The sequence below is a fragment of the Camelus bactrianus genome, chromosome 18 (genome assembly GCF_048773025.1).
Source record: "Camelus bactrianus isolate YW-2024 breed Bactrian camel chromosome 18, ASM4877302v1, whole genome shotgun sequence".
Lineage (NCBI taxonomy): Eukaryota > Metazoa > Chordata > Mammalia > Artiodactyla > Camelidae > Camelus > Camelus bactrianus.
The window spans coordinates 17,520,279-17,547,498 of NC_133556.1; the positions used below are offsets into that span (position 1 = coordinate 17,520,279).

Here is a 27,220-nt window from a genome sequence, read left to right on the forward strand (position 1 = left end):
CCCAATGGGACTGAAACTGAAGAGGGGTGAACGTGGGTTTGCTTTTATTTTCCCAGGCCTTGCCCCTTAGGACCTCGCCCATTAGCACCTTGCCCATTAGTACCTCACCCATTAGCACCTCAAATCAACCCTCTGGGGAAGGTGAAAAGCTTGTATTCAAGTTGAAGAAAATTCCTTAGGTTTTCTCCTAAACAGACTAAAAAGAACTTTTGAGTTTTGACTCACCTCCTTTTTTTTTTTTTCTTTCCCTATTTCTAGTTCATTGACATTAAAGAGACTCAGATATCAGAAACACCTGAATGTCTCTGCCTAGTAGCAAAGATTTTCCCGAAGCTCTTTTGTACGTATCCATTTCTGGGGCTGGGCTCTGGGGAGCCTCAAACTCAGAGGCATTTGGGAGACAGCAGGGCACCTGCCCGCCTCCTTTCCCCCCAGAAGAGACCTGGGAAGGGGGAACTTACGCAGGAGATACTCAGCCGTATCTTGTTCATAGTCAGCATCTTCAGGGAAGTGATCGATTTTCTTGCACACACCTCGGAAAGCCCCTGTGGAAACAAACATGGCCCTGAGCCAGGGGGTGGGGGTGGGGATGAAAAGAGCCCCTGCGGCCCAGCCTGGGTCCTCAACCCCATGGGGGAGATACTTCCTGGTGGTTGTGGGCTCCACCTCGGTTGGCCCATCAGCAGCTTTCTTGGGGAACCAAAAAGGAGACCAGTAAAGGAAAAAAAAAAGAAAAATAGACTTACCATATGACCCAGCAATCCCATTCCTGGGCATTTGTCTGGGAAAAACTATAATTCGAAAAGACACAGCCAACCCAATGTTCACAGCAGCACTATTTACAATGGCCAAGACATGGAAACAACCTAATGCCCATCAACAGATGACTGGATAAAGAAGATGTGGTATATATATATATATGTACACACACACACACACACACACACACACACACACACACACAATGGAATACTATGCAGCCATAGAAAAGAATAAAATAATGCCATTTGCAGCCACATGGATGTACCTAGAGATGATCATATTGAGTGAAGTACATCAGGCAGAGAAAGATAAATATCATATGATATCACTTCTATGTGGAATCTAAAAAAAAAAGACACAAATTCTATTAAAAAACCAAAAACAGACTCACTCACATAGAAAACAAACTATGGTTACCAAAGGGGAAAGGGTGCAGAGGGATAAATTAGGGGTTAGGGATTAACAGACACACATCACTATATATATCAAATAGGTAAACAACAGGGACCTTCTGGATAGTATGGGGAACTATATTCAATTTCTTGTAATAGCATATAATGAAAAGGAATCTGAAAAGAAAAAATACATATGTATGTATGTATATATATAACTGAAGCACTTTGCTGTACACCTGAAACTAATATTGTACAACAATTATGCTTCAATTAAAAAAAAAAGACCAGTAAAGGAAAAAAGATAAAAAATAAAGCTGGACACTAATATTTTCTGCTTCCCAGATGTTGAGATCTACTCAGGAGGGCAAAGAGCTCTGAAGCATGAAGCTTCACTATGAGAAATGTCTTGTTTTATCTTGTTTATTTTCTTTCCTAATGAGTAAGGGGAAGGTGGGGTGGATAGGAAATGGAATTTACATATATTAATTCATCTTCCCATTTTACAGATGAGGAAACTGGCTGTAAGAATTTTGCTTGAGCTCACACGGGTAAGTGGCAGCGTCAGAATTCCAATCGAGATCTGCTGACTCCTAGGGGCAGATCCCAGGTGCGGGTTCCTGAGTAACCCACTCTCCCCGCTAATGCTCATGTCTGACACAGAGCGGTCCCCTTCCCCGCTGCCCTTGCCCAGATCACAGCTTGCTGCGCTCTGCTGTGTGGCTCACCCCTTCAGGAGGCACGGAATCACGCCGGTGCATCGTGGGAAAACAAACTGTCAGCATTTTCTTTCCTTTCCTTTCTTCGACATCAGCTTGACTTAACTCGTTGTGGGTGTTTGATCATTGCTGTTGGTGTTTGTTAACTAGCCAATTAACCAATCTCTGGGGCAGCCAAAGGCTCTGCCTGTTCTTGTAAATGACAAACAATTTCAGAACCTCGCATCACAACACAGCAAGAAATTGTGCATTATTGTTCTTGTCCCTGCCTGCAGAGCTGGTGTGGAGGTGAGGGGAGGGCTGGTGTTGTGGACAGCAGACAAGGTTGAGCTTCACAACCAACTGGGCTTATATGTCGGAGCAATTACTGTAAGAATTAAATAAGGCCATATATGAAGATGAGATAATTTTTGCAAAGCTCTAGGCACAGCATAACCATGGCCAGTACTTTGAAAGTGTTTCCAGTTGGCTAGGCACAGAGCTGACACTGACATTCCTTCTGCCATTTACTCTTGTCCACTGCTGCAGGAGGTAGGGACCAGTAATGCTCACATTTGATGAGAAGACAATGCAGAGTCACAGAGGAGACAGAGGTGTCACAGCTGCTCAGAAAGAAATTATTATTTGAATCCGGGCTTTACCATCACAGTATGAATGGCTGCCACTATTATCAGGTCTACTATTATCTCATAATAATGAGTGCCATGTATTTAACCCATACCGTAAGTAGGCTCCAAGCCAGAGGCATTTCGCAGTAAATGCAGTGCAATATGAGACCATCGTCTTGGTTCTGATTCTCTGCTTACCAGGCAGAGAATGGACTCAGAATCAAGAAGGGGGAGGGTGCTGTTGGACAGAAGGCTTGAAGACTCAAGGAAATTCTTGGGAAAAAAGCAAACTCAGAACTCCTTCCTCGATATTGAAAAAAGGCATTGATTTTTTCTTATTTCGTTTTTAGAGTTTCATTCACATATTCCTGTTTGTTTTTAAGCCCCATTCCCTTCCAGCTGGCTGGATAATACATCAAGATAAGTCGCACACATTAAGCACTTACCATAGACCACGTGCCATTCTAAACACTTTGCATGTTTTATCCTCTTCAGCTTGCAAGACAGCCCGGTGAGGTATCCGGTGTGATGAGCCCTATTTTACCGACGAGGAAATCTGAAGCAAATGATTTCCCCAAGGACACAGCCCGAAGTGGCACACTCAAGTGTAAGTCTGCCCGACTCCAAAGCCAGGTTCGTAACCACTGGTGTGAAACTGCACTCTCTTCAACACGTTTTAGAGTTGTAGGCAAAGTCCTTTGCCAGGTGGCTTTATGGTAATTTCGTGGTCCATTCGCTGCTGTCGTTGGTGGCAATGAACTGGACCAGTTGGCTTTTCCATCCACTATGCTTTTTCCATGATATACATCAGAGGCCCCCGGGCAGGGCAAGGACAGCGGTTGTGGGACCACCTACTATTGGCTGTTTTACATTCTCCACGAAAGACTTCATAGGGAAGAACGGTTCAGCTGAAGATTAAATGCGAACACTGCTGAAACAGACCAGTCAGACCCACGTGGGAGCAGGGAACTACGCGCATGCCTGCATCTGCTTGTGAAATGGGCCTTACCTAAGGTGGCTTAAGGCAGCTTGAAACTAGGACGTGGAGCCAGCAAACATTAGTAGCTCCTGGAGAAGCAGTCGCTAGTTTTAAACGGTCTAAAGCAGCCCACCACCTGTTTTTGTACAATCCATGAGCTAAAGCTGGTTTTTGCATATGTAGATGGTTGGCAAAAAATCAAAAGAAGAATATTGTTGCATGACATATAAAAAAAAATGAAATTCAAATTTCTGTGTCCGTAAATAAAATTATATTGAAACATAACCATGCCCATTTGTTTATGACTTTCATGCCAAACTGGCAGAGCTGGGTACTTGCAGCAGAGACGGCAAAGCCCAAAATATTGATTATCTAGCTAAACAAAATTTTGCCGATTGCTGGTCTAAAGATTGCTGTCTTGAGAGGCAGCACAAACTCTGGGAGGGCAAAAGTGGAAAGCGAAGAGGAGATTGGGCCTTCCTGAGACTGGAGGATGTAATCCAGGCTGGCGCTTCTAACGCAGATAACGCTTGTCTAGGGCAAGTCTGGGTTGCAGAATGTTTTGTTTGGTGTTTCTGTTTGCTTGTGTATTTTGTTCTGGTTTTTACCTGCAGTGCTTTAGTGCATGTTTTATGGCATTGTTAAAAAATTAAGTATGTTGCTGCAATTTAAAATTCAGGATCTGTGACACGAAAGCCTGATTTGCAGCTTCTCGTTAAAAACGGGGATCGCTGACTCACATTTTCATGTGAAAATTATCCTTAACCGCTAGGCATCAGCAGCTCCCTTCGGACAGGGGGTGAGCGCTCCAGTTGGCCAAAGTCCCCGCCGTTCGTTCCATCCTTGGAGGTACTGACAGTGAATTACTTCTCCAAAACTCAGTTTCTTCTCCAGGATGAAGAGAACAACTTCGTGGGGTTGTCATGAGAATGAACTGAGGCTGTGACAGTAGTTAACAGCGGCTGGCGAGCGACTCAGGACTTTCCACAGAACTCTTTTCATCAGACAATGACGTAAGGCACTTATAGCTCCTGGCGTAGTAAGAACTCAATAAATTATAGCCATTACTACTGTTGGTTTGGGTAGGTATTTTAGGACCAGAAGAGATCCATTGGTGCCATGGGAAGATTTTAAAAAGCAATATAAAAGGAAAGGGAATCAAGAATTTCCCAGAGGAAGACTCCACACTGAAAGTGAAGTCGTTGGCACCATAAGTCATATACTCATCAAAAAGTGAACTTGGCCATTCATCTAAGCAGCATATTGCTAGCTTCCAGAAATAACCGCCATTTAGCATTTCTGTATATTTCCTTCCAGATTTCTCCCCCCTCCCCCAACCAGGCTTTCACACACAACTGGTTTTATATAATTGAAAATCATGCTGTTTTTCTTCTCACATTTTCCCTTGAGTATTTCCCCATAGCAGTACATCTAAGCAAAAGAGGGTGGTGGGGGTTGGACTTGCCCATGAGCCACAGAGGATGGAACCAAGACAGATATTGAAAACACATACTCTGCAGGGATGAAGGCAGGATTCGGAGAAAAGCACTGTCCTAGCGCAGTTGAAGCTAAGGCCCGGAGGCAGAGAGGAGCAGAACGCAGGACTGTGGTAAACCAGGAGGAGGATCAGTGGTGGCTGGTCTGGGAGACAGAGCCAGTGGTTACAGGTGAGAGGTGATGGGAACCCAGGGGAGGGCAGGTAGGAGAGACGGGCTGTGAGAACCCACGGACCCCAGGACCCCAGAAGTGGTTTGGAATGGCAGGTAGAGCCAGGAGAGACTTCCTGAAGTGCTGAATTACCATTACAGACACTGGCTTTGGTGACAAGAAGCCTCATCCTGGGCAGGAAAGATGGTGCTAATGGTTCATCTCTGGCTCAGACAATGGAAGAACACTTCCTTCCCACGAGAAAGGCCAACAATCCTTCTCAAAGGTCAACTCCTAAAAATATTCCCTTTAAAATCAAGAATGAGATATGAATGCCCACAGTTGCCTCTATTATTTACCATGGTTCTACAAGTTCCAGTGCAAGAAGAAATACAACAGAATCATGAGTTATAAGCAACAGAAAAAAATAGGGTAAAAAGCTCATTTTTTTCCAGGTGACAGAATAGTCTATTTGGGAAGCTGAAGGCAATTTGCTAGAAAAAAATAAAATTACCATGAATGAAAAAACTCAGAAAGGTGGCTTCTTTTAAGACATTAAACCATAAAATAAAGCGGCAATAATTAAGTCATTGTGATCCTGACATTTTTAAAAGGATAGGTATTAGGATATTTTTTCAAAGCAGACAAATATGACTTAAGAAAAAAAAGCAGCCCATTATACCGTATTCAGCTAATCCCTGTTAAATTTTAAAAGAATATATGTACGTGGTTAGAAAATTCAAACAGTATATATAGAAAGGCGTAAGATTAAAAGCAAAAGCGTGTCCCTCATCACTGAAAATTCTCTCACTTGATAACTTCGTAGAGTAATTTTTGTTCACGGAATGTTGAGTGGAATCATGTCTAAGCTGAGATCTGAAGGTTAATTAAAAGTTAATCAGAGTAAGAGAGGTGTGTTGCTTCAGGCAGACAGGAATAGCATGTGAACTGATGAGACGGACTGAATGAGAGAAACACTCATGTGGGGACTCTGAGTAGGTCAGGGCGTTTCAAGGATCAGTGGTGACCAGTCTCGGGGGACAGAGTCAGTGGTCACCTGTGACGGGTGATAAAGTGATGCAATCCTGGGGTAGGGCAGCTATGAGAACTGGGCTGTGAAGATTGATTGATCCAATCATTTCCTTCCTGCTTGCCTGCCTGCCTTCCTTCCTCCCTCCCTTCCTCCAGATTTATCAAACACCTACAGTGTATCAGAGCTGTTTTAAGTCCTAGGCATTTACTAGTGACCAAGACAGGAAAGATTCTGGTCCTCAGAACTTCTGCTCCCCCCCGGGAAAGAGAGTCTACAGACTAGTCAATAAATGAACACGTTAACTGTGCTTTGAAGGACGCCCACTGGGTGATCGGATGGTGCCTATGCATTGGGTGGAGGAGATGGTGGGTGATTTGGGGTAGGGCGATCCGAGGCGGGGACATCTGAGCTCAGACCTGAATGAAGGGAGGAGCCAGTTGTTTGAAGAGCCAGGGAAAGGGCTTTCCAGCAGCGGGGAACTGCAGGGGCACAGGCTCTGAGCTGGAAATGAGCTTGGTTAGTTTGGGGAACAGAAGGGAGGCCCGTGGGTGGCAGAGGACCTGTTGTGGCAGTTTGTCTGCTGTCCCTTCAGCACTGGGGTCTCTGGAATAACTAGAGAGTTGGGTTGCACAAGGTTCAAGTTCAGCTCCATCTCTTCCTTCAGGTTGGGGTAAGCTGAAGGACCCGCAAGATCCTGAGTGGCTTACAGGCATGCAAGGGAGGCAGCCATGAGGGGAGGGAGCCCGGAAAATGGGGCGTTCGTGTTTTTAACTCTTACAGCCCTCGTCACATATCTCCAGGGAAAGAGGAGCTTCCAAGACTCAGTCTCCATCCTGAGTATTTCCTTTTAGATCCGAGTAATGTGGGTACCCAGCCCAATCCTGGGAAATGGCCATCAGCTGCCAAGATGGGGGATTAGGCTGCTTGGCTGGGAATTTTTACAGGCAAGTCAGATTCTTGCCACCTGGGGAAACACAGGCTGCCGCTTCCCCAGCAGAGCGGTCGTGTGGTACAGCGGTGGGAACAAAGCTTGGAGCCCTCAGGCCTGAGTTTGAATCTCTGTCTCGCCACTTACTAACTCACTCATTGGGCCACCTGGGGTGACTTATTTTTTTTCCCTTGAGCCTTGATCTCATCTACAAAATATCCATACTCTGCAGATTGTTGGCATTTCTCAAAGAAATAATTACGTTCTCTGTCGCTTGTTCAGACATCCTCTGTGCCAGGCAGCAGGTTCAGGAATCTCTGAGTATTGCTTACAACCCCAAGAGGCGGGCACTACTGCTGGTCGTAGGGTGGGGTGAGGGGCATGGATTGTGGAGCCAGACTGCCTGGGATGGCGTGGGCTGGTTGTGCCACGTATGAGCTGCAAGTTATTTAATTTATGTGTGCCTCCGTTTCCTCGTCTGTAAACTGGGAACACTCAGAGAATCTCATGTGGTTTGATGAGAATTAGAAGGGGTTCATCTTTGTCAAGTGCTTTAGAACGATGCCTAGCACAGGGTAATTATTGTGTGTGTGAGTGTGTGTGTTAGTTCAATCCACCCATCTTGGGGGTACAGCTCAGGGGTGGAGTGCATGCCTAGCATGCGTGAGGTCCTAGGTTCAATCCCCGGTACCTCTATTTTAAAAATAAATAAATAAATAAACAAACAAACAAGCCTAATTACTTCTCCCCTCCAAAACACCCTCCCCACAACAATTAAAAAAAAGAGTTAAAAAATAGTGGGAAAGCTGAGGCATAAAGTCAAAGTCTGTCTAACCCTAGAGGTTGAGCTCTTAGCAAAAATCCTCCCCACAGTACCAACACAGCACTGGGCACTGAGAAGCAGGTTAATAAGAGATAGCTATTAATGCCACTACTAACTCTATTTTGGGCACTGGGGTGGGGAGCGGAAATCAGGGGGAAGTGTCTTCTCTCTCGCACCCTCACATCGACATCTCTACATGTGTGCAGACCCGCGTGTGTGGGTGTGCGCGTGTGTGCGCCCGGGCAGGGCTAAGCTGGGCAGGGAGCTTCAGAAAGCCGCCACACCCCAGCAGGAACAGGCCTGGACCACCTGCTGGGCCAAGTTCGAATAAAGGGCCAGACGGAGCTTTTCTGGGTCATCTACAGACAACTCTGCTTTGAGTAGTTTTGGCCTGAAGTCAGGGAACAGTGGTCCCAGACCCGAAAGACCTGGGGAAGCGGGGGTGTCCTTCAAGGCCCAGCCCCCTCAAGGCTGCAGTCCTGAGAGGAGGCCCTGAAGAAGCGGCAGCTGTGCCCAGGTTGTCCCTCCTCTGATGGGAGGAGGTCCCGCTGGCAGAGCATCTCAGTGGTCTTCAGGAGGGAAGTAGAGTGTGAGTGGCCCACACTGGTGGTTTGGGGGCAGAATTTGGAGGCTGTGACCCCACCCAGCCTGACAAAGGATTCTTTCTGAGTGGCCTCTGGACAGTTGCAGTGTGCTCCGAGTCGGAGTGGACTCTCCTAACCTGCCCATCCAGCCCAGCATCAGTGCCCAGAATCTGGTCCAGCCCAGAAACATAGCCAAACCAGTGTCCAGAGCTTGGCCCCCATGTCAGCCTTGAGTCCAGACGGTGTAACCAAATGCCAGGTCCCCGAAGTCCAGCTCAGAGCTCAAAACCAAGGCTCACTGGAGACCGAGGCTCTGAGTCCAGTGATACATGTCTTCCATGAAGCCCCATGACAATGAATTTCCCTTGAGAAATCAAGAAAGAAGAACAAACATCAAGTATGTGCCCCAGGTGTACTTAAAAAAGCAAAAGTAACCCCCTGATTGTAAGAATGTTTGGGTTGCCAGTTTTAAAGCAGGGCTTCATTACAGAGGATAAGAGTATCTTAAAATGGTGGTTCTCAACATGGGCTGCACATGGGAATTATGGGGGCAACTGGAAAATACTGAGATTCAGTTCTACCCCCAGAGATTCTTACTTAATTAGTCTGGGCATCTGGGGTTTTCAAATCTCCGCAGATGAGTCCAACTTTTCAGCTAAGTTTGAGAACCACAGCCCTCAGATGAGTCCATTTAAAGATAGGGACCGTTGTTTCACAGCACATAATAAAGTTCAAAGATGCACTTCTAACGTTATCTTGAAAACGAGAGAATATGTTTATTTTGTCTTATCTTTTCTAACTATGCGCTAGAATGAACAAAATAGTAAGCCATGTGGATTTTTGTTGGGAGCAGGGCATCCTCTGTCTGATCAAATCGCACGGTGGTCCGATAGGAAATCGTTCACTTTCCCAGCCAGATTGTAAAGTCTGACTTTCGTAGCAGGATTGCAAAGTGGGTCATTTTTGCAAAAGCTATTTGTGCATGTCATCATTTTCTCAAGGGCTTCTCTTAATCCTTTGATATTCAAATCATCGCAAGCCTATCAGAGCATCACTTGTCGGTTTTCTCTTCTCCTATTGTTAATTGGTGCCCCTCTGTCGGGCTCTTGGCCACCCGGCACAGGTGGCATGTCACATCACGCCAGCAGATCCCCAGCACCCCTCACATCCATGTCATGCATTCCTGTGCCTTTTGCTAGACATGCAATTTCACTTTGCAATCTTTTTTTTTTTTTTTTTTTGCTTCCTCTTTGCATGTACGGTCACGTGTTGGCAGGAGCTGGCAATCACAGAGAGGGTGCCCGGCAAAGACGGTGAATTGCAGAGTATGAAACGGGGTGGGGGTGTGGGGTGGGGCTGGGAGGGGGTGTTGGAGCAGAGACTGGTTTTACAAATTGCCGGGCCATGACTGCACGGATTCACGGGAAGATGGAGTTTGCTGGCTTGTCCGTGCACCCTCGCTGGTGCAGGGATTTGGATAATGAATTCACCGATAATGAGGACCCTGAACTAAACTTGGTCTCTCTGAGCAAGACGAAGCACTTGGGGGCCCAGCAATTACGGCTCACGGCTCCTAATAAAGGAACCATAGGAATGAGTGAGTTAAGGAGAAATAAACATCCTCTTCTGATGTTCCTGAACTGCTGTCGGTGCACATTCTGACTCATTCTTTTGTTCAACAGATGTCTTCTGAGATGCCTGCTTTGCATTAAGCAGTGTCCTGGGCACGTAGGATTTATCAGTGAACGGAACAGACTAGGTTCCGGATCTCAAAGCTGTTATATAGTCCAGTGGGGAGAGACCTACAGTGAACGAATAAATAAACCAAACCAACGTTTCTGTAAAAAGGAAAAGGTAATTTTAAATAGTGATAAATGTCCTGAAAATAATAAACCCCGAAGAGAGAGTGACTCGGGGTAGGGGGTGGAATCATGAGATTAGCTGGGCAGGGAAGGCCTCTCTGAGAAGGTGACCTGAGCGACAAGGTGAAGCCACCCAAGGGGAGATTTGAGAGGAGCGCTTCCTAGGAAGAGGTCAGCACAAGGGCAGAGGCCCCGGGGAAGGGTGCCGCTCAGTACGCTTCTGGAACCAAGAGCAGTGCAGGTGATGGTGCAGAGTGAGCGAGAGAAAAGCAGAAGAAGACCTGGTTCCTGAAGGAGCCAGATGATGGAGCGTCTTCCCCGCCAAGCCCGGAAGCTGGAGGGCACGCGGTCTGCGCTTTTGGAGGGCTTTACCCATGTGAGAAACGTAATCTGATTTATAGCCTTAGATCCCTTAGAAGATGTCAGGGGCTTGCAGGAAGGGGAGTACATCTCCAGAGGGATTATTGAAAGCCGTTGTAACCCTCTGAAGAAGTAACAGGTGATGGGGGAAGGATGGTGGTCCAGCCAGAGTCCAGCCACATCCAGCCAGAGAGAGGTGCCCAATCGAGAGGGTGTCCCACCTTAGAACCAAGTGTGGGAAGTTTAGCTCAGAACAAGGCACTGTGGGTGCTACTCAGCCTTCTCCGCACCCAGTTATAGGTCTGATTTATTTCTGAAGAACCTGGTGTTGGGCATTTTGCTTGGTCAGCCCACTGCGTGAGTTTGGGGTAAAATGCTTCCCCTGGTCTGTAATTATTTGGTTCCTTGCAGGTTCAGCTAAAACACCAGTTCATCTCTACTGCCTGTGAAAGGCAACATTTGTCCTCCCAAGGTGCCTGGAAATGTTGGATCCACCTGCACTCTCGTGAGAAAAAAAAAAAGAAAAAGAGCATTTCTGTGCCCCCTATATAATTCGCTGAGTTAGCATCTGAAAAACTGTGCTTACCAGCGGACTCCTCCAAGATTCCAATGGACACCCGTCTGAGAGCTGCATTCTGTAGCCCGATGGACACGCAGTCATTGTCACACACACAAAGGACTTGGTCTCTGAGGGTGTGTGAGATCTTGGCTGGGGGACAGGTCCAGACCAGGGTTTCAAAGGGTCCATAGGGAGTGATTCCCCGCTATAAGACTGAGGTTGAGGCCACACAAGACTTTTTCTCAATGAGTGAGCATCACACAGTCCTGAGTCCCTGCCCCTCGCTGCGAGCTCAGAGCAGCCCGTCACATGGACTTGGCCTTCACATTCCCAGGTGTGGCAGACTCTGACATTCCCAAATGCAACTCCACACATGGTCACAGAGACACACTGATGGACTCGAGGGACTTGCACTGTGCACCTTGCAATCTGCTCCTCGCTACCGGTCCCCTTCGTTTGTTTTTTAACTCCTGCAAGCGGCGTGAAACGGCTCACTCACTATATAACATGGGGGAGGTATGGGGTCCAAGAGGTTGCAATTATTGTTTACTAGACTTTTAGAATGTTTTAGGTTCACAGCAAAACTGAGAGGAAGGTCCAGAGAGTTCCCACACCCTCCTGCCCCAACACGTGTCTAGCCTTCCCATTAGCTGCATCCCCTCCACCAGAGTGGTACCTTTGTTCTAACTGGTGAACTTCCATCGACACATCATTATCACTCAAATCCATGGTTTACAGTTCACTCTTGGTGCTGTACATTCTATGGGTTTGGGCAAACGAGTAATGACACATATCCATCCTTATAGTATCATGCAGAATAGTTCCACTGCCTTAAAAATCCTCTGAGCTTCACCTATTCATTTGTTCCTCTCCCCTAAACCTTGACAACGACTGTTCCTTTTACTTACTTAGTTTTGCCTTTTTCAGAATGTTATATAGTTGGAATCATACAATCTTTTCAGATTGGCTTCTTTTGCTCAGTAAGATGCATTTAAGATTCCTCCGTGTCTTTTCATGGCTTGATAGCTCGTTTCTTTTTAGCACCGAATACTATCCCATTGTCTGCATGTCCCACGGTTTATCCACTCACCTACTGAAGGACACCCTTGGTTGCTTCCAGGTTCTGGCAATTGTGAATATAGCCCTTATAAATATCCACGTGTAGGCTGTTGTGCGGACAGAAACACCAAGGAGTATTTGGGTAAAGACCGCGGGCTGTGATTGCTAGATCGCATGGTAAGAGTATGTTTACTTTTGTAAGACAGCACCGAACTGTCCTCCAGAGCGGCTGTACCATTTTGCATCCCCGCCAGCAGTGTGTGAGCTTTCCTGCTGCTCCACGCCCTTCCCAGCGTTTGCTGCTGTCAGTGCTCTGGAGTTTGGCCGTTCTAGTAGTTGCTTGGTGGTATCTCATTGTTTTAATTTGCATTTCCCTGATGACATATGACATGGAGCATCTTTTCATGGGCTAATCAGCCATCTGTCCATCTTCTTTGGTGAGGTATCTGTTATGGTTTTTGGCCTATTTTTTAAACCATGTTCTTTGCTTTCTTATTGTTGGTTCTTAAGGGTTCTTTGTATATTTTGGGTAACAGTCCTTTATCAGATGTGTCTTCTGCAGATAATTTCTCCCAGTCTGTGGCTTATCGTCTCATTTTCTTGACATTATCTTCACACAAAGTTGTTCTTGCAACCCTAATTTGGCACTTTCTTCAGTTAGAAAATAATCCAGAAAAGTTTTTTTTTTTTAAGTGGCATCTTTTAACTCTTGAGAGACCTAGGCTCAGATTTCCACCCCCTGCAATTTCTGTGAACATGTTGCAGGATCAAACTCACAAACCTGGAGTCTATGTTTAAACTGTCCACATAGAAAGCCACCCTTTTTGACATTTTGTGCCATTCTGACTCTGTGAACCTGAGAAGGGAGAGAGAAAGTCTCCTGGATCTGTTCCCAGCTACCCTGGACTGCTCATTTCAACCTTCACTGGGCAGCGCTGCCCAGGCTTACAGATTTGCTCCCAAGTAAATCCATCCTGGGCCCTGACATTTATCCAGCATCTTTAACTCTCCTCTATTCATTAAGCATGGGTGGTTGCCATGGCAACCATTAACTGCACCTGACATCCAGGAATAGTTCTGGCGTTTCGAGCAAACACCACCCTGGGATGTAGTTCTACAAGGTGAAGAGCCTGGCTGCCTCCCTGTAACCCGTGTGGACGTCGTGGCTTCTCCCCTGAACCTGGGCTGCCCTGCAGGCCTCTTGGACTCAGGAACTGGGCAGGAGTAGAGAGGTGGGGTCTCCTCCAGATTCCCCACTCTCCCTGCCCACTCACCCATCAGAGTCTTTCTGAGTTGAAACATGATGGGGGCAAGGCAGGGGATGTCTCTGGGTGAGATGACTCTAAGGGCAGGTGTGTTTTTGTGACCTGGTAGCAATGCCCCTACCTACCCTGAGGTGGGTGTCTGAGGTTGTCAGAGGTGGATGCAAATATATTTTAGAAAAGCAGAGAATGTAAGTGGGTCTGGAGCCCATGTGTGGATGTGACTATAACCTGTGTGCTGGTGAGGATGCACATTTTGGCGTGTGGTATATGCATACCTATGCTGTGCTTGGAATGAAACCATGCCCTTAGAGTAAAGCCCACTTGCCCTCCTCTCGTCTCTCCAGTCCCACCTTGTCCTACACACGCCCCTCCCTCTCACTACACTCTGGATCAGCCATTCTCAAACTTTACTATGTTTGGGCACCTTGTGAAAATGCAGATTCGAAACCTATAGATCTGGGGACAGGCCTGAGATTCTGCCCCTTCTGGGATTTCTATACCAGCTCCTAAGTGTGCAGATGCTGCAGGTCCGTGGACCACACTTTGAGCAGCCAGGCCTGGCCCAGGGGTTCTCAGTCCTGCTGACCCCAGAATCACCGCAAAAGCTCTTAAATAGCACTGGTGCCTGGACGCCACTGCAGACCAGTGGAATCAGAATTTTTGGATGCGGGTCCAGTCTCTTTTAGAATCTCCCCCAGGTGATTCTAATGTGCGGGAGGGTTGAGAACCACGACTCTCTGCCTGGACCACGCTCTCCTGGCCCTTCACAGAGCTGCCCTTTCCTGGCATGGAGATCTCCACCTGTCTGGAACATGTTCAGTCCCTTCCTTCACAGAGCGTATGATTATATGTGAGTGTGTTAATTATCTTGCTTATATTTATTGCGTTGTTTAATTTCTGACTTCTTTACTAGACTACAAGCACCTCTATATCTCAAACATCTTGCACAAGGCCCAGGACATAGTAGGTGATTCTATGGTGTGTTCCCTCTGAGGGAATTTTAGACAAGGTGGCTTCCTGTTGAACAATGACTAAAGTCTTATTCAGTCCTGGGTGATCTGGCTCCTGCCCATCTCCAGATTCTTCGCCCCACACTCCTCTTGTTTGGCTTTGCTTTTCTCACCTGCCTCAGGGCCTTTGCATCTTCGGTCTTTCTGCTTCATCCATCCTTCTCTAGCCGTTCCCCATTTGATTAATTCCTACTTGTCCTTAAGTTCTTTACCATCTGATGCCATCTGACTATTTGCTCTCAGAGAACCCCCATGCTTCTCTTTTAGGGACATGTTATAATTAATTATGGATTTAATATAATGGATATAGATCTGGACATAGACATATCTCAATAGCATAGGGAAAGATTGAGACAATTATTTTCAATGTGGTTACATCTGTGGGGAGGAGAGGGGATAGAATTTGAGTGGATGGATGGTAGGGGGGACAACTTTTACCCCTTACTCTATTTTTAAAAGTAGATTAAGAGTGAGCTTTACATTTTTGGTTCCATTTCCCTATATTTCTCAAATTAAAAAATCTTCTAAAAGCAGAGATACTGTGTAAGAAAATGTTTAGTTACCCACTGTCTGGCATGGGGATGGTGTGATCAATAAAAACGGCAACCAAAGAGGGGAAAAGGAAATCAATTGTGTTGGGGAGGAGTGGGTCAGAAGGCTAAAAGAAACCGTGGCCATAAAGCTCACAGCTTGTCTTGATAGTTTCTGGCAGGTTCCCAAGGGTGACCAGGGCTCCTTCAAGGTGCTGTGAGATTGTAGAGCTGTTCTCAGGTGCTGGATGGGCTTGTTTTCTCTGGGGCATCTGGAGACAGTGGCTCTTTATTCTCACCTAGCTAAGGAGTGATGCTGATGTGAGGGTTTCAGTACTAATAGGAGAGTAGAGGTCACCAGCAGGGCATGGGGTGGCCATGAGGGTGGATACCTCTGAGTTCCAGGCCATTCTGCCCTCTTCCTTCAGCCTGACTGGCTTCCAATCCAGATCCCATCATTGGACTAGCTGTGTCACTTTGACAAGTGAATTAACCGCTCGAGGCCTCAGTTTCTTCATCTGGAAAATGGGTATAATCATCACATTTAACTCTTCAGGTTGCCACAAAGATTAAATGAGACAAAACAAGTGAGACTCATTAACTCCCAGTTAGGATTCATATGAATATTATCTCCAAGGCCTACAATCCCTTATCCAAAATTCTGAAATTCCAAAAAAGCTCAGGAAAAAACCCGAAAAGTTCCTTGTTATTTGTTTGGGAACAAAACTGTGAGGTCATCACGTGGATTCTGTGGATGGCAACACCTGACCTGAGCTGACCTGAGCAAGTACGCATGGTCTCTATGGATTTTACTGGCTACAGTATCACCTTTGGAGTTTTCCTGCAGAGCGATTAATGCATCTAATTGCAGGGTGCTGCCCCAGAGGCATTAAGGCATCCTTGGTAAATGTACCCTAGTCCCTTTCTAAAATCCTAAACATTCTGATTCCTGAAAAGCATCTGAGTCCCAGACTGTAGGTCCAGCTACAGCAAACCACGTGTACCCCAGCCTTTATGCCTTTCTCCATATATTTCTATCACTTTTTAGTATTTTGTCTGATAGCTCTCTTTAAATCAACTCACTTTTTTAAAACTTAAATTTATTTTCAAAGAGCCTTCCCAACCTGACTGTAAATGGAAAACTGGTATCGCTGGCCATCAATAGAAGGCCACTGCGAAAATAAAACACGATGAAAACAAAATGATGTTATTAAATTCCAGCTAGACACTGTGAATTGAAAAGCGAATAGCTTTCTCGCCATGTGGTGAGATGTGATTTGATGCCATGTCTGGAGTCCAGGCATCAGCCATGGTAGATGCCCCCTAAAGCATGGGCGCATGGGAGCCTCTCCTGGTGGGCTGTACAGTGGCTCCCTGGTAGACGGAAGGGGCTATGTAACCCCCCTTCCATCTGGGTTGGGAGACTCTGATTTTTGATGCCTCAAAGGACAGCATTGATAGCGGCCCTTCATGTGATTGCAGCAGCTAAAATTTGCCCAAAGTCACTCTGCCCCACCTGTAACAGGCAATTTCCTCCTGATTTATAAGACCCTCAAGTCTGTGTTGCTGAGACATTGCGTTGAAGGAGCCATCCTGCAATAACCTGGGGGCGGCAAGCCTAGAAGCTGGTCCCAGGCAGGAAGCTGGTGTTTGTTCATTTATTCGCCCAGAAAAGGATGTACAGAGGGCCTACGATGTGCTAAGCACCCCGACCGGCTCCAGGCAGGCAGAGGGACTTTAGATGAACAAAATTTCTCCCCTTGTGAATGGGGTGGCAGCGGGGGAGGGGGAAGAGAGAAGAAACGAGCTCTTCACTGCGCAGGGGCTGTGCCTTGAAGGAAATCAGCACGGTGCCCTGACAGCCAGTCACAGAGGGAGGAGAGGGAAGCCTCTGGAAGGGGCATCGCTGCTGAGGCTGGATGCTGAGCCGGCTATGCGAGGAGCAAGCGGAAGAGCATCCCGCCGGCGGGGTGACCAGCAAGTACAAAGGCCCAGAGGCTGGAACGCTCCAGGGCAGCACTTCTCCAGCTTCCGGGGTGCAGAATCCTCCGGAGGGCTTGTTAAAATGCAGGTTCCCTAGAAATTCTGATTCAGCAGGTTGGGGTGGGTCCGAGGCTCGGCTCTTCTAATAAGCTCCCAGGCGATGCTGACGCTGCCCATCCATCCCACTTACAATGCTCCTCAAGGGAAAACCTCTCCCCTTCTTACAGCCACTGCTTCCAGCTACAAACACAGACTCCCCTGCCCGGGATGGTGGGGGTGTGCAGTCGCTCCAGGCTTCCAAAGCTGGTGTGCAAGCCCTCCATATGTCAAACCAGGCTGTGTTCTCTCCAGACCTCATCTTGCCAGAGCCTACCCTCCCGCCATGGGCTGAGCAGAGACGAGGGGATTCACTCTCTCTGGAGCTGTGGCTCTGGGCCCCCAGTGAGCTCCGCCCAGGTCCCAGGTCTCACCCATCCCTGTGAACAGTGGCTCCTTCAAGTTCAGCCCGTGGCCCCTGGTGCAGGCTGAGGAACGCACCTGTCCCTTCCACTCTATCCCCGTTGCCTCCTACCATCAGACTCCTCTCACAGCCAGAGAGAACCAGCCGGGCAGCATAACTCAGTGGTTAAGAACTGAGGTTCAGGAATAGCTAAGCCCAAGTGGTAGCCTGTCTCTGCCCCTTCTTGCCCGTGCAACCTTGTTCAAGTTTCTCAGCATCTCCCAGCTGCAGCTTCCACCACTGGAAAGTTGGAATGGCCAATTAAATGAGATAATATAGAGGGAGGAGGGTATAGCTCAGTGGTGGAGCACATGCTTAGCATGCATGAAGTCCTGGGTTCAATCCCCAATACCTCCGTCTAAAAAATTAAATAAACCTCCCCCAGCAAAGAAAGGGGAAAAAAAAATTTTTAACGAGATAAATAAAGCACTCAACATGTCCCTGGAACGTGGACTGTGTGGGCAGTAATGATGATGATGGTTAAAATGCAACCTGGTGGGTATTTGTGGGACCTTATCATTCACATTCACTCATTCATTCGTTCCCTAGTTTCAGAAGCTGGCCCTACTTGTTTCGATGTCTGCGTCCTGGTTATTATACAAGGCGCTTCCCCTGTTATGCTATTACTATGTTATTATTTGTGCGTTTTTAACCCATATTTCACTGGTGGGGACAGTACAGGTCAGGGCAGTGAAGAAAGGCTTGGTGACCCAGCCGAGCAGCCGAGCTGGAATTTGAACCCAGGTCTGTTTCCACTCCCCGTGGAGCCACCAACTCAGGACCTTGCAGGATGCCAGATTGCCTCTCGCTCCCGGGAGCCAAGGGCAGACCAGGCACAGCCTGGATCAGACTGCGGGGGGCCCCAGGGCCTCTGGGGATGGGCTGGAGTCTCGGGTGTCTCAGCGGGCTGGGAAGGTGGCCAGAGCAGAATGAAGCCACAGATGGGTCAATCAGTTGTCGCCCCAGCGAGCAACACAGCTGCCCAGGCCACACTGGCTCTGTGGGGATGTGGGGAAGCAGGCCAGGACCTTCCCGTGGGAGCTTTGTCTCATTGGGGAGAGAGATGTAGAATGGATAAAGCCTAAAGGGTTCCTGAGATCCTCCAAGTCAGGGAGACAAAATTTTGCTCCAGCCTGGCTCCTGGGCTGTGTAGCCTTGGGCCACTCTGAACCTCAGTTTCCTCCTCTGCAAAACAGGAATCATACTAGTACAATGTCCTTAGTGAAAGACATCGTACACTGTCTGGTACATAGTACATGCTCAATAAATGTTCTCAATCAGATGATACCGGTGATGCCAAGGGTATGACCAGAGGAGGAAGTGAAGTGACAGGTGTATTCTGACAGCTGAAGAATTACACTTGAGAAGTCCAAACGTCCCTTCCTTGGATTTGAAGACCTTTCTCTTGGAATGGCTGGGAGAGATACAGAGATGAGTGAATCCTGGCCAAAGATACAAAGCAAGTTGGCAGTTACCATGTGGCCTGGCCCAGGTAAGCACTCAGTGAAGACCTGTTGAGTTAATAAAGAGTTCCCAAAATAATTCTGCGAGGCATTGAGGAGAGACAGGAGATGCCGAGTGAGGGAGGTATCAGTGTGAACAGGGCGGGGAGAGGAGGCTGTTTTAGAAGCTCCCAACTGGAGTCCTCTCCTTTGGATCTTCAGGTGGGCAAGGCCACTCCCATGTTCCAGGAGCTTCCCTAAGAATCCTGGCAGAGAATAAAAACAGCCCACACGAACCCATGGCTTCCTTACAGCTGACACCCACAGATCGTTTCTAATAAGTCCTGGGGAAAGAACTGGGCTGCGGCTCAGACTAAGGAAGTGTCTGTTCTCTAGCGTCATTCATGAGGGCAGGGCTTCCTACCTTTTGCACATCATGGTGCACTGGGGCAAAAGTTCAAGGCCACTCACGGCCCTTAGGTAACAAGGTTCAGCCGTGGCCACTGGGCTGCCCTGGAGGCCCAGGGGCTCCAGGCCGCTGCATCAGGGGGGTCCCAGGGGTGTGGGAGCCAAACAGTCTCACAGGGCCACGTGCTTAGAAGAGTCCTGCGCTTCGTGAAATGCTCTGCTCTTACTGTCTTGAAACTCTTACTATGTTTTGAACAATGAAAAACATGTTCATTTTGCACTGGATCCCAAAAGATCCACTTCTGCCCTGCACACCAGTAACCCAAGGCCCATCCGGAGAGGAACTCTGGTTTAGGGCATTGAAGACATGCTAGATGTATCTTTTCATCCAGTTTCATCTTTTTTTTTTTTTAATTAATCCTAAAAGGTGTCGAAAAATAAGGTTTAAAAACTATAAAGCGCTAAAACAAAACAAAACCAAAAAACCCTCTTCATGAGGGATTATGAACCTTGAATCCAGAGTAAAAGCTCCTGGTTTCAAATCCCGATCCTGACACATCAAGCTGTGCAACCTTGGAAAAGTTACCTAACCTCTCTGAGTCTCATTTTCCCCATCTGTAACTTGGAGATAATAATAGGTTTTAGTTCAGAGGGTTGCTATGAGAAATAAATGAGTTCATATAAAGTTCTTAGAATAGTGACTGTTTTAGCTACTATTATTTTTTAAAAGACAAATTGTTATACACACTGTGATTTTTAATTACTCAGTGCTGAGTAATTAAACATACTTTCATTCAGGCCTCACTACAGCACCATAAGATACATATTATTATCACCCAAGTTTTTACAGATGAGAAAACTGAGGCACAGAGAGGGTAAGTGAATTGTGCAGGGAAACACAGCTAACAAGCGGCAGATCTGGGCTTTGAACTCAAGTGTCCTAGCTCTGGATTTGTGCACTGTACTCCTCTTTGTTATGCAACTCACCAAAGCCGAGGAGGGATACAGATTGTTTGGATGGGGAGGGAGGAGATGCGAGCTGGGTTCACACTCCCATCCATCTTAGAACTGCAGCCTCCCAGCCAGCAGGTCATGGTTCATTGTGTAAACCATATTTTTTCACTGCCTAATACAGTCCAGCCCAGCCACCAATGTTTAGTTCCCTATTCCATCTTCTTGACTCTGATTTCATATTTAGAGCAGACTGGTTGAAGTTTGACTTTAACATTTTTCCAAATCAGCTCCCAAATAGGTCAGGTCCAGGGACAGACATGACGAGTGGTCATGCTGAAAACATCCTGGTCTGTGGATGATGCTCTTGCCTCCTGTGCTCTAAGAATGTGCCAAGCACTTATAAGTAGCACTTGATATATATATTAACTCATTATAATCCTGTGGGATACTAATATTGTCCCCATTTTACAGATGGGAAAATTGAGACACAGAGAGGTCAAGAAATGTGCCTTGAGTCTATGTGTAGTTTTTGCTGTTAACTTTTGCCCCATATTGTGGCTGAAAGAGGTAACCCAGGTGTCCTCTGGCTGGCTTCCTGCTTCTGTACATAGAAAAGGGACACAGTTTGAAAATGCCCTAAGGATTGGGCCCCTTATGTCCATGCTGGAGAGCTGGCTAGGAAGCAGGACCCTTTGGAGTCCCTGGTCTTGTGCCTCGCAGAAACATCATCAAGAGTGTATCCGGGAGGAGTATCTGCCTCCACTTGGGCTCAAACATCCTCACTGAGCTGATCTGTGCACAATGACAGCTCACAGCAGGATGTGGGGAGTGCAGGAAGCCCCCTGCTTTGTGAACCTTCTTCTTTGAGGAGAAGAATCCACTGTGAAATTCCAGGGCATGGATTCTGGAGCCAGACAGCCCAGGTTCAAATCCCAGCACCCACATCTACTAGCTGTGTGACCTTGGGCAAGTCACTTAAACTCTCTGTACCTCAGTTTTCCCCATCTGTAAATGGGGAGAACAACATTACCTACCTCATCAGTTGCTGTGAGTATTGAATGAGGTAATATACGGCAAGTGATTAGAACAGCACAAACACGGCGTAAATGAGAGCTGTTTTCATGGTTGGGTCTTCCCTGTCTCAGGATGGTTGACTTCTTGATAATTTTCCCTCACTCTCAAACAGCCAGTTTGTCAACAGTTTTTGTCAACTCAATCTCCAAATCATGTTATTGTTTGGAACCTTCTTCCTCCCTCTTCCAAGCCACCGTCCCCTTTCGCCTGGATGTCCCCTCGCCTAATGGTCTACCTGCTTCTGGTCTTGATTTCTTTTCCACAGGGATATTTTACAAAGAAAACCACTTCACGTGACCTCTTTGCTTTAAAGCCCTTTAATAGCTTCTCACCATGTTTAGAACTACATCTGAGATCCCCACCAGGTACCATGATGCCCTCCACAGTCTGGTCCCTGTCTACCTCCCAGCCCTCACCTCCTACAACACTATTCCCTTGGTCACTGTGCTGTAGTCACACCAGCACACTGAGCTCTTCCCTGCCCCAGGGCCTTAGCACATGCCATTCCCTCTACCTGGAATACATCTCCCATGTCTTCTCATATGACTGGCTTCCTCTTGCTCCTCAGGTCTCAGCACAAATGCTACCTCTTCAGAGAGGCCCTCCCTTCCATCCCACGGTGGGAATGGTCTGGTTTACTCTTTAAGACAATCACACTCACTGCTTTGTGGAGAAATCATTACTCACACAGCATGTTCTTCCACTGTTTCTACCAAGTCCCATCAGGCACCAGGCACCAGGCACCCCTGTGTGACAGTACGTGAACTGTCAATCATCTGCTCACTCAACAGGCACTGTGCTAGGAAGCGTGTGCAAAACCCAGACAAACGAGTAATAGGAGGGCCCACCAGGAGGTCACAGCCTGAGCTAGAAGCTTATCTGGAGGTTTTCAAATATTTCAAATATTTCAAATATGCTGCAAATATTTCATGGCCCCCATAGCATTCTTGAAAGAGGCAAGTTGCTCTAACAGCAGCTGGATTTGAATCCAGTCTGGGTTTGACTCCAGACTCTGATGTTTGCTGTGATGGCCCTGGGCAAGCTACTTAACCTCTCTGAGCCTCTCCTATCTCATAGTGCTGCTGTTGGGAGAGAAGGACAAAGTATGAGAAGGTACCTAGCACATATTAGGCACTAAATAGCATTTGTGTGCTGTCTTCTTTTTTTTTTGATGCTACCTACTCACTAGTCCTCTTCTTCTTTGTCCAAATGTCCTAACTTTGTGCACATTGGAGACATGGAAGACGGGGGCCAAGCACTGGCACTCAGAGCCTGGCTCTGCTGCCTGATTAGCTGTGTGGCCTCAGACAGGTTGCTTGACATCTCTGTGCCTCATCTGCAAAACCAGAATAACAACTCACAGAGCTGTTGTAAAGGTTAAATGAGATAATTCAGAAGAGATAGTTTGTCCAGTGGTACATAGTAAATGCTTAAAAACTGTTGGCTTTTACCATTGATAATATTCATCAATGAAGTGCTTACAATGAACTCTGGCCTGGACAAGAAGATGTGGGAACAGGCACCACAGATGCGGGTGAGACACAAGCCAGCTACAAGGACAGCTGGTAGGGACAATGGAGGGAACGGAAGATGCAAGGGCACAGCCAATGAAGTCATTCAGGCCGTGCAGATTTTCAAGTGCAGAGGAGGGAAGCGGGCAGGCTGCGTCTGCCCTGGCTGCTGCAGAACAGATGGCTTCAGGAATAGCCACACGCAGGCATGAGCAACTGTGTGGCTCCCGAGGGGCGGGGACTGCCATCGCCAATGGAATGAGGTGTGCGCTGAGGGTGACCCACCCTCCACCCCCGACCACATGTGGTCATTCCACGTTTATCGGCCTTCCTGGGTCCTTGGCTCATCTGTTCATCCAAGCAATGTTTTGGAGTGTCCACCAAGTCCACAAAGTCCACGGCCCTGTCCTATGCCCAGGAGTTTCAGATGCAAATAAGTGTGGGCCACTTATTGCCCACAGGAGAGTTCAGCATGGATTTAGGGGGCTAGGGGCTGATACAGGTCAGAGAACACGGGTCTCACAGCACCGGACAGACGAAGGGAGATCCTTTGATGGCAGGCCTGGGGCTGCTGGAGGGACCATGGCCCCTCCACCCCACCCCCTGTTTTGCAAGATGCTAACAACAGCCAGGAGTAGAGCCACGAGTCAGAAAAGCAATGATGCAGTGAAGTCCTCGGGGATGAAGCCCCTGCCTGTTGCACGCCACACAGGATTTCTTTCCCGGTCGCACGGTTCGCTACAATCCTTGTGCTACATATGGAGACCTCCAGGTTTCCTAGAGGTGCACGGAGAAGTGGAGGGCTTGGGTTGCCCTGCCCCTTCTCTGGCTGCTGGGTCCTGGGATGGGGAGACCACGGGTGTGGTTTACAGAAGAGCTCGGCTTTTAGTGTGCCACTTGGTGTTGTCTTTGTTTGTATTCCCAGGACGCAGACTCCTAGAGATCTGCACGCCAGAGGTTTTTTGGGATGGGCTTTTGAGAACTATGCCCTCGTGGTAGGGGAGTGAGGGAAGCAGGGCTGGACAGAGGGTGGATGGGACTGCCCTGTGGTTGTTATGTGGACTCAGCCAATTCTGTGGGGACTCTTTACCTGAGCTGGCATGAGATGTCCTGAATGAAATCCAGGCGGCAGGGCCTTGGTACCCCCACCTTGAGCAGCCACTGGAGGGGGTATGCCCCTGGGAAGGGCATATGACCTTGGTCAAGGCAGCGCCTTATGCCAACTCCCAGAGAGGGGCTCAGCTCTGAACGGGCTGTGTCAGCAGCCGGAGGACGAGGGCGCACCAGCTTCGGTCATTCAGGTCAAACAGACGGGGTTGCCAGGCTTGGCTCTGCCACTTAGTAGCTGAGAGACATTGGCTAAGTTAGCCTCCGAGAGCCTCATTTTCCCCATCTTTAAAATGGGGATGAGGCCAGAGGGTGCTTCATAGGGCGGGGGTGAGGGCTGAACGAGGGGCTGCAGATGAAGTTCCAGCACAGGGCTTGGCAGTGTTGTAAGAGGTTGTTTTAATGTCTGAAAAAGTACAGAATGTCACACCTAATGCAAATTATAGAATTTGTGTGTGTGTGTGTGTGTGTGTGTGTGTGTTTGAGGGGGGAGTTGGGAGTGGGGAGGACTGTGTCCAGGAAAGCATCTCACAGTTGGGAGAGCTGAATTTTGAAGAGACCGCGGTACCTGGTTATATAGGCAAAGGCGTGGGGTCGGGGAGGTGCCGATGGCTGGAAGGAAGTGTTAATAGCGCAGTGGTGAGAAAGGCCACGGACCGCCAGGTGGGCCCCATCTCTGAGGGTCAGTGCCAGTGCCCTCCTCCCTTTGTCCCTCACTCCTGCTGCACAGGAAACCGTGGCTTAGTACCTTTCTGCTTCTGAAACTGCCATTCAACCTTTTCACCTTGCTCAGCATGGCTGCTTCATCAGCCAGAAGGGAAAAAATGAAAAGCCCAGAAAGAATAGGAACCTTGAGCTTCCGTGGGGTGAAATATAAGCCCCAGTCAAATGCAAAAAAAAAAAAAAAAAAGGAAAAACCCCCAAAGAGCAGTGGCCACAGTGACTCAAAGAAAAGCCCACTGGTGTGGTAGTTCCCACTACTGCTGAGGCGCGGTGGTGCGGCTGGATGATTGACACCTGCGCAGGTACCAAAACAAACCCACCTCGCTGGTTCCTTCAAGAGGCTCATCCCAGCCGGACCTGGTAAATGTGCTATCAATTGTCTGGTGTCCACAAGAAGACTGAGGTCAGCTCTGAGCCGATCACTTTTTTTTTTCTTTTGGTTGTTCAAATCAGACAGTTCAACCTCTGAGAGTCACGTTCTCTGGATTTCCAGCAAAGGTTTGCTTGGAGATGATTGGGGGAAAGTAATTAATCAATGAACCAATTCATTTATTCCACAAACACTGATTGATCATCTCATCTTTTCCAGGCACTGCTTTAGACACGGGGCCACAGAGGTGACCGTGTTGGTTTAAAACTTTCCAAAAACTCAGTTTACGCTGTTAGAAGGCAGAGCTAGAGTGACCAGAAGGACCATGAGAGTGGCTTTTAGATGCTGATCAGGTGCATTCAGTTTACGAAATTTGCACTTAGGATGCGTTTCTCTGTGTGCGTGTTACACTTGGATGTTTTTTTAAGTTTAAAAATGCAAAAGCTGTAAGTACTGAAAAAGATGATTGATACTTTTTCCCGTGTGCAATTAAAAACAACTGTCTTAAGATACATATAAAGAAGTACAACAAATTCTAATTTTTTTTTCCCCCATGATGACTGACCAGTCAGTTTTAGAAATATCAAACCTCACTTTTAAAAACGCTTTTCTCTCTCTCTCACTCCTCCCTCCACCGTGTTCTTGCCCAGAGGATGTGTTCAGTTTGCCCTGAATCCAGCCCTGATGGTAAATAAAACCTGCAAGGTCTTCGGCTTTCTGAAACTGAAATTCTAGTGAAGTTCAAAGCAGCCATTTCACAGGCAAATAAATCCAGAAACACATTCCCTGCAGACAGCAATACATGCTATAAAGGCAATCAAACAAGGCAATGGGACACGGATCTGGTGGGCAGTGGGACTAGCCAGGAAAGGGGACCTGAGAAGTTGATATTTAAATAGAATCTTAAATAATAAGGAGAAGACAACCATGAGAAGAGCTTTCTAGGCAGCAGAAACATATGGGCTAGGGACTGAAGAATTGGTTAGAGTATGAAAAAAAAAAGATGGATGTGGCTGGAGTCCAGGTGGGGCGGGGTGTCAGGAATGAAACTGGAAAGGCAAGCAAGGGTCGGAACGCGCAAAGCAGTTTTTCATCCCCAGTTGTACCTTACAACCACCTGGGGAGCTTTTCAAAAATACCAGTGCCTGGAACACACCATAGTGGGATGGGGCCAGGTAGGGGTGTGTTTAAAAATTCCCCAGGTGACTCAAGGTCCAGCCAGGGATGAGAACCTCTAGCGTGGTGCCAGGAAGCCCAGCGTGTCTTCCACTCTGATGTGCAGCCCAGTCCCCGGAGCATCTTGTGAAAATGCAGATTCTGGTTCCATAGGTTGGTTCAACAGCTGCATTTCTAACAAACTCCCAGATGATTCTGATGCCCCTGGTCCAAGGACCAGACTTTGAGTAGCAAGGTTTGGGGCTGTGATAAGGAAGCTTCCTTCTATTTTTTAATTTTTTAAAATTTTAATTAAAAAATAAATGGAGATTCTGGGATTGAACCCAGGACCTCACTCATGCTAAGCACGCACTGTACCACTGAGCTAGACACCCCCACCCCACCAATAGGCTTGTTTTTAAAGCACCACGAAAAGCCACTGGAGAATATTAAGCAGAAGGATAGCTCGACCTTTTGGGTGCTTTCAAAAGATGACTCAGGTGACAATGAGGAAAATGGATTGGAGGAGAAAAGCGTATCCGGAAGATAAGAGATGAGGACAAACAGGAGAAAGCTGAGTGACTTCTCTCGCTCTCCATGTTGCCGGAAGCCCTAGGGAAGCCGGGGATTAGGAGAGCGGGGGCGAGATTAGAAATTTACAGTGTCCTGGGCTTTAATCTAGAAGCCCTATCTATGTTATCTCACTAAACACTGGGCACTAGCCCAGGAGGAATAACTCACCCAAGTGATGACTTTCAAGCCCGAATCTATGCCCCAACCACAGGGATCTCAGGAAGCAGAAAGGTGGTGCAGATCTAGCGAAGTACAGAGGATCAGCAGAATAAACAGCTATTTTAAACTATAAGAAAACAAT

General features: G+C 47.5%; 1 protein-coding gene across 1 annotated transcript in view; it reads right to left on the reverse strand.

Moving 5' to 3' along the window:
• CACNG3 (calcium voltage-gated channel auxiliary subunit gamma 3) overlaps nt 1-27,220 on the reverse strand; it is a 75,270-nt gene that overhangs the window by 10,565 nt on the left and 37,485 nt on the right. The window contains exon 2 of the mRNA XM_010961006.2: nt 462-545. Within this exon, the coding sequence (XP_010959308.1) occupies nt 462-545 (84 nt within the window). The remainder of the gene's footprint in view (nt 1-461; nt 546-27,220) is intronic.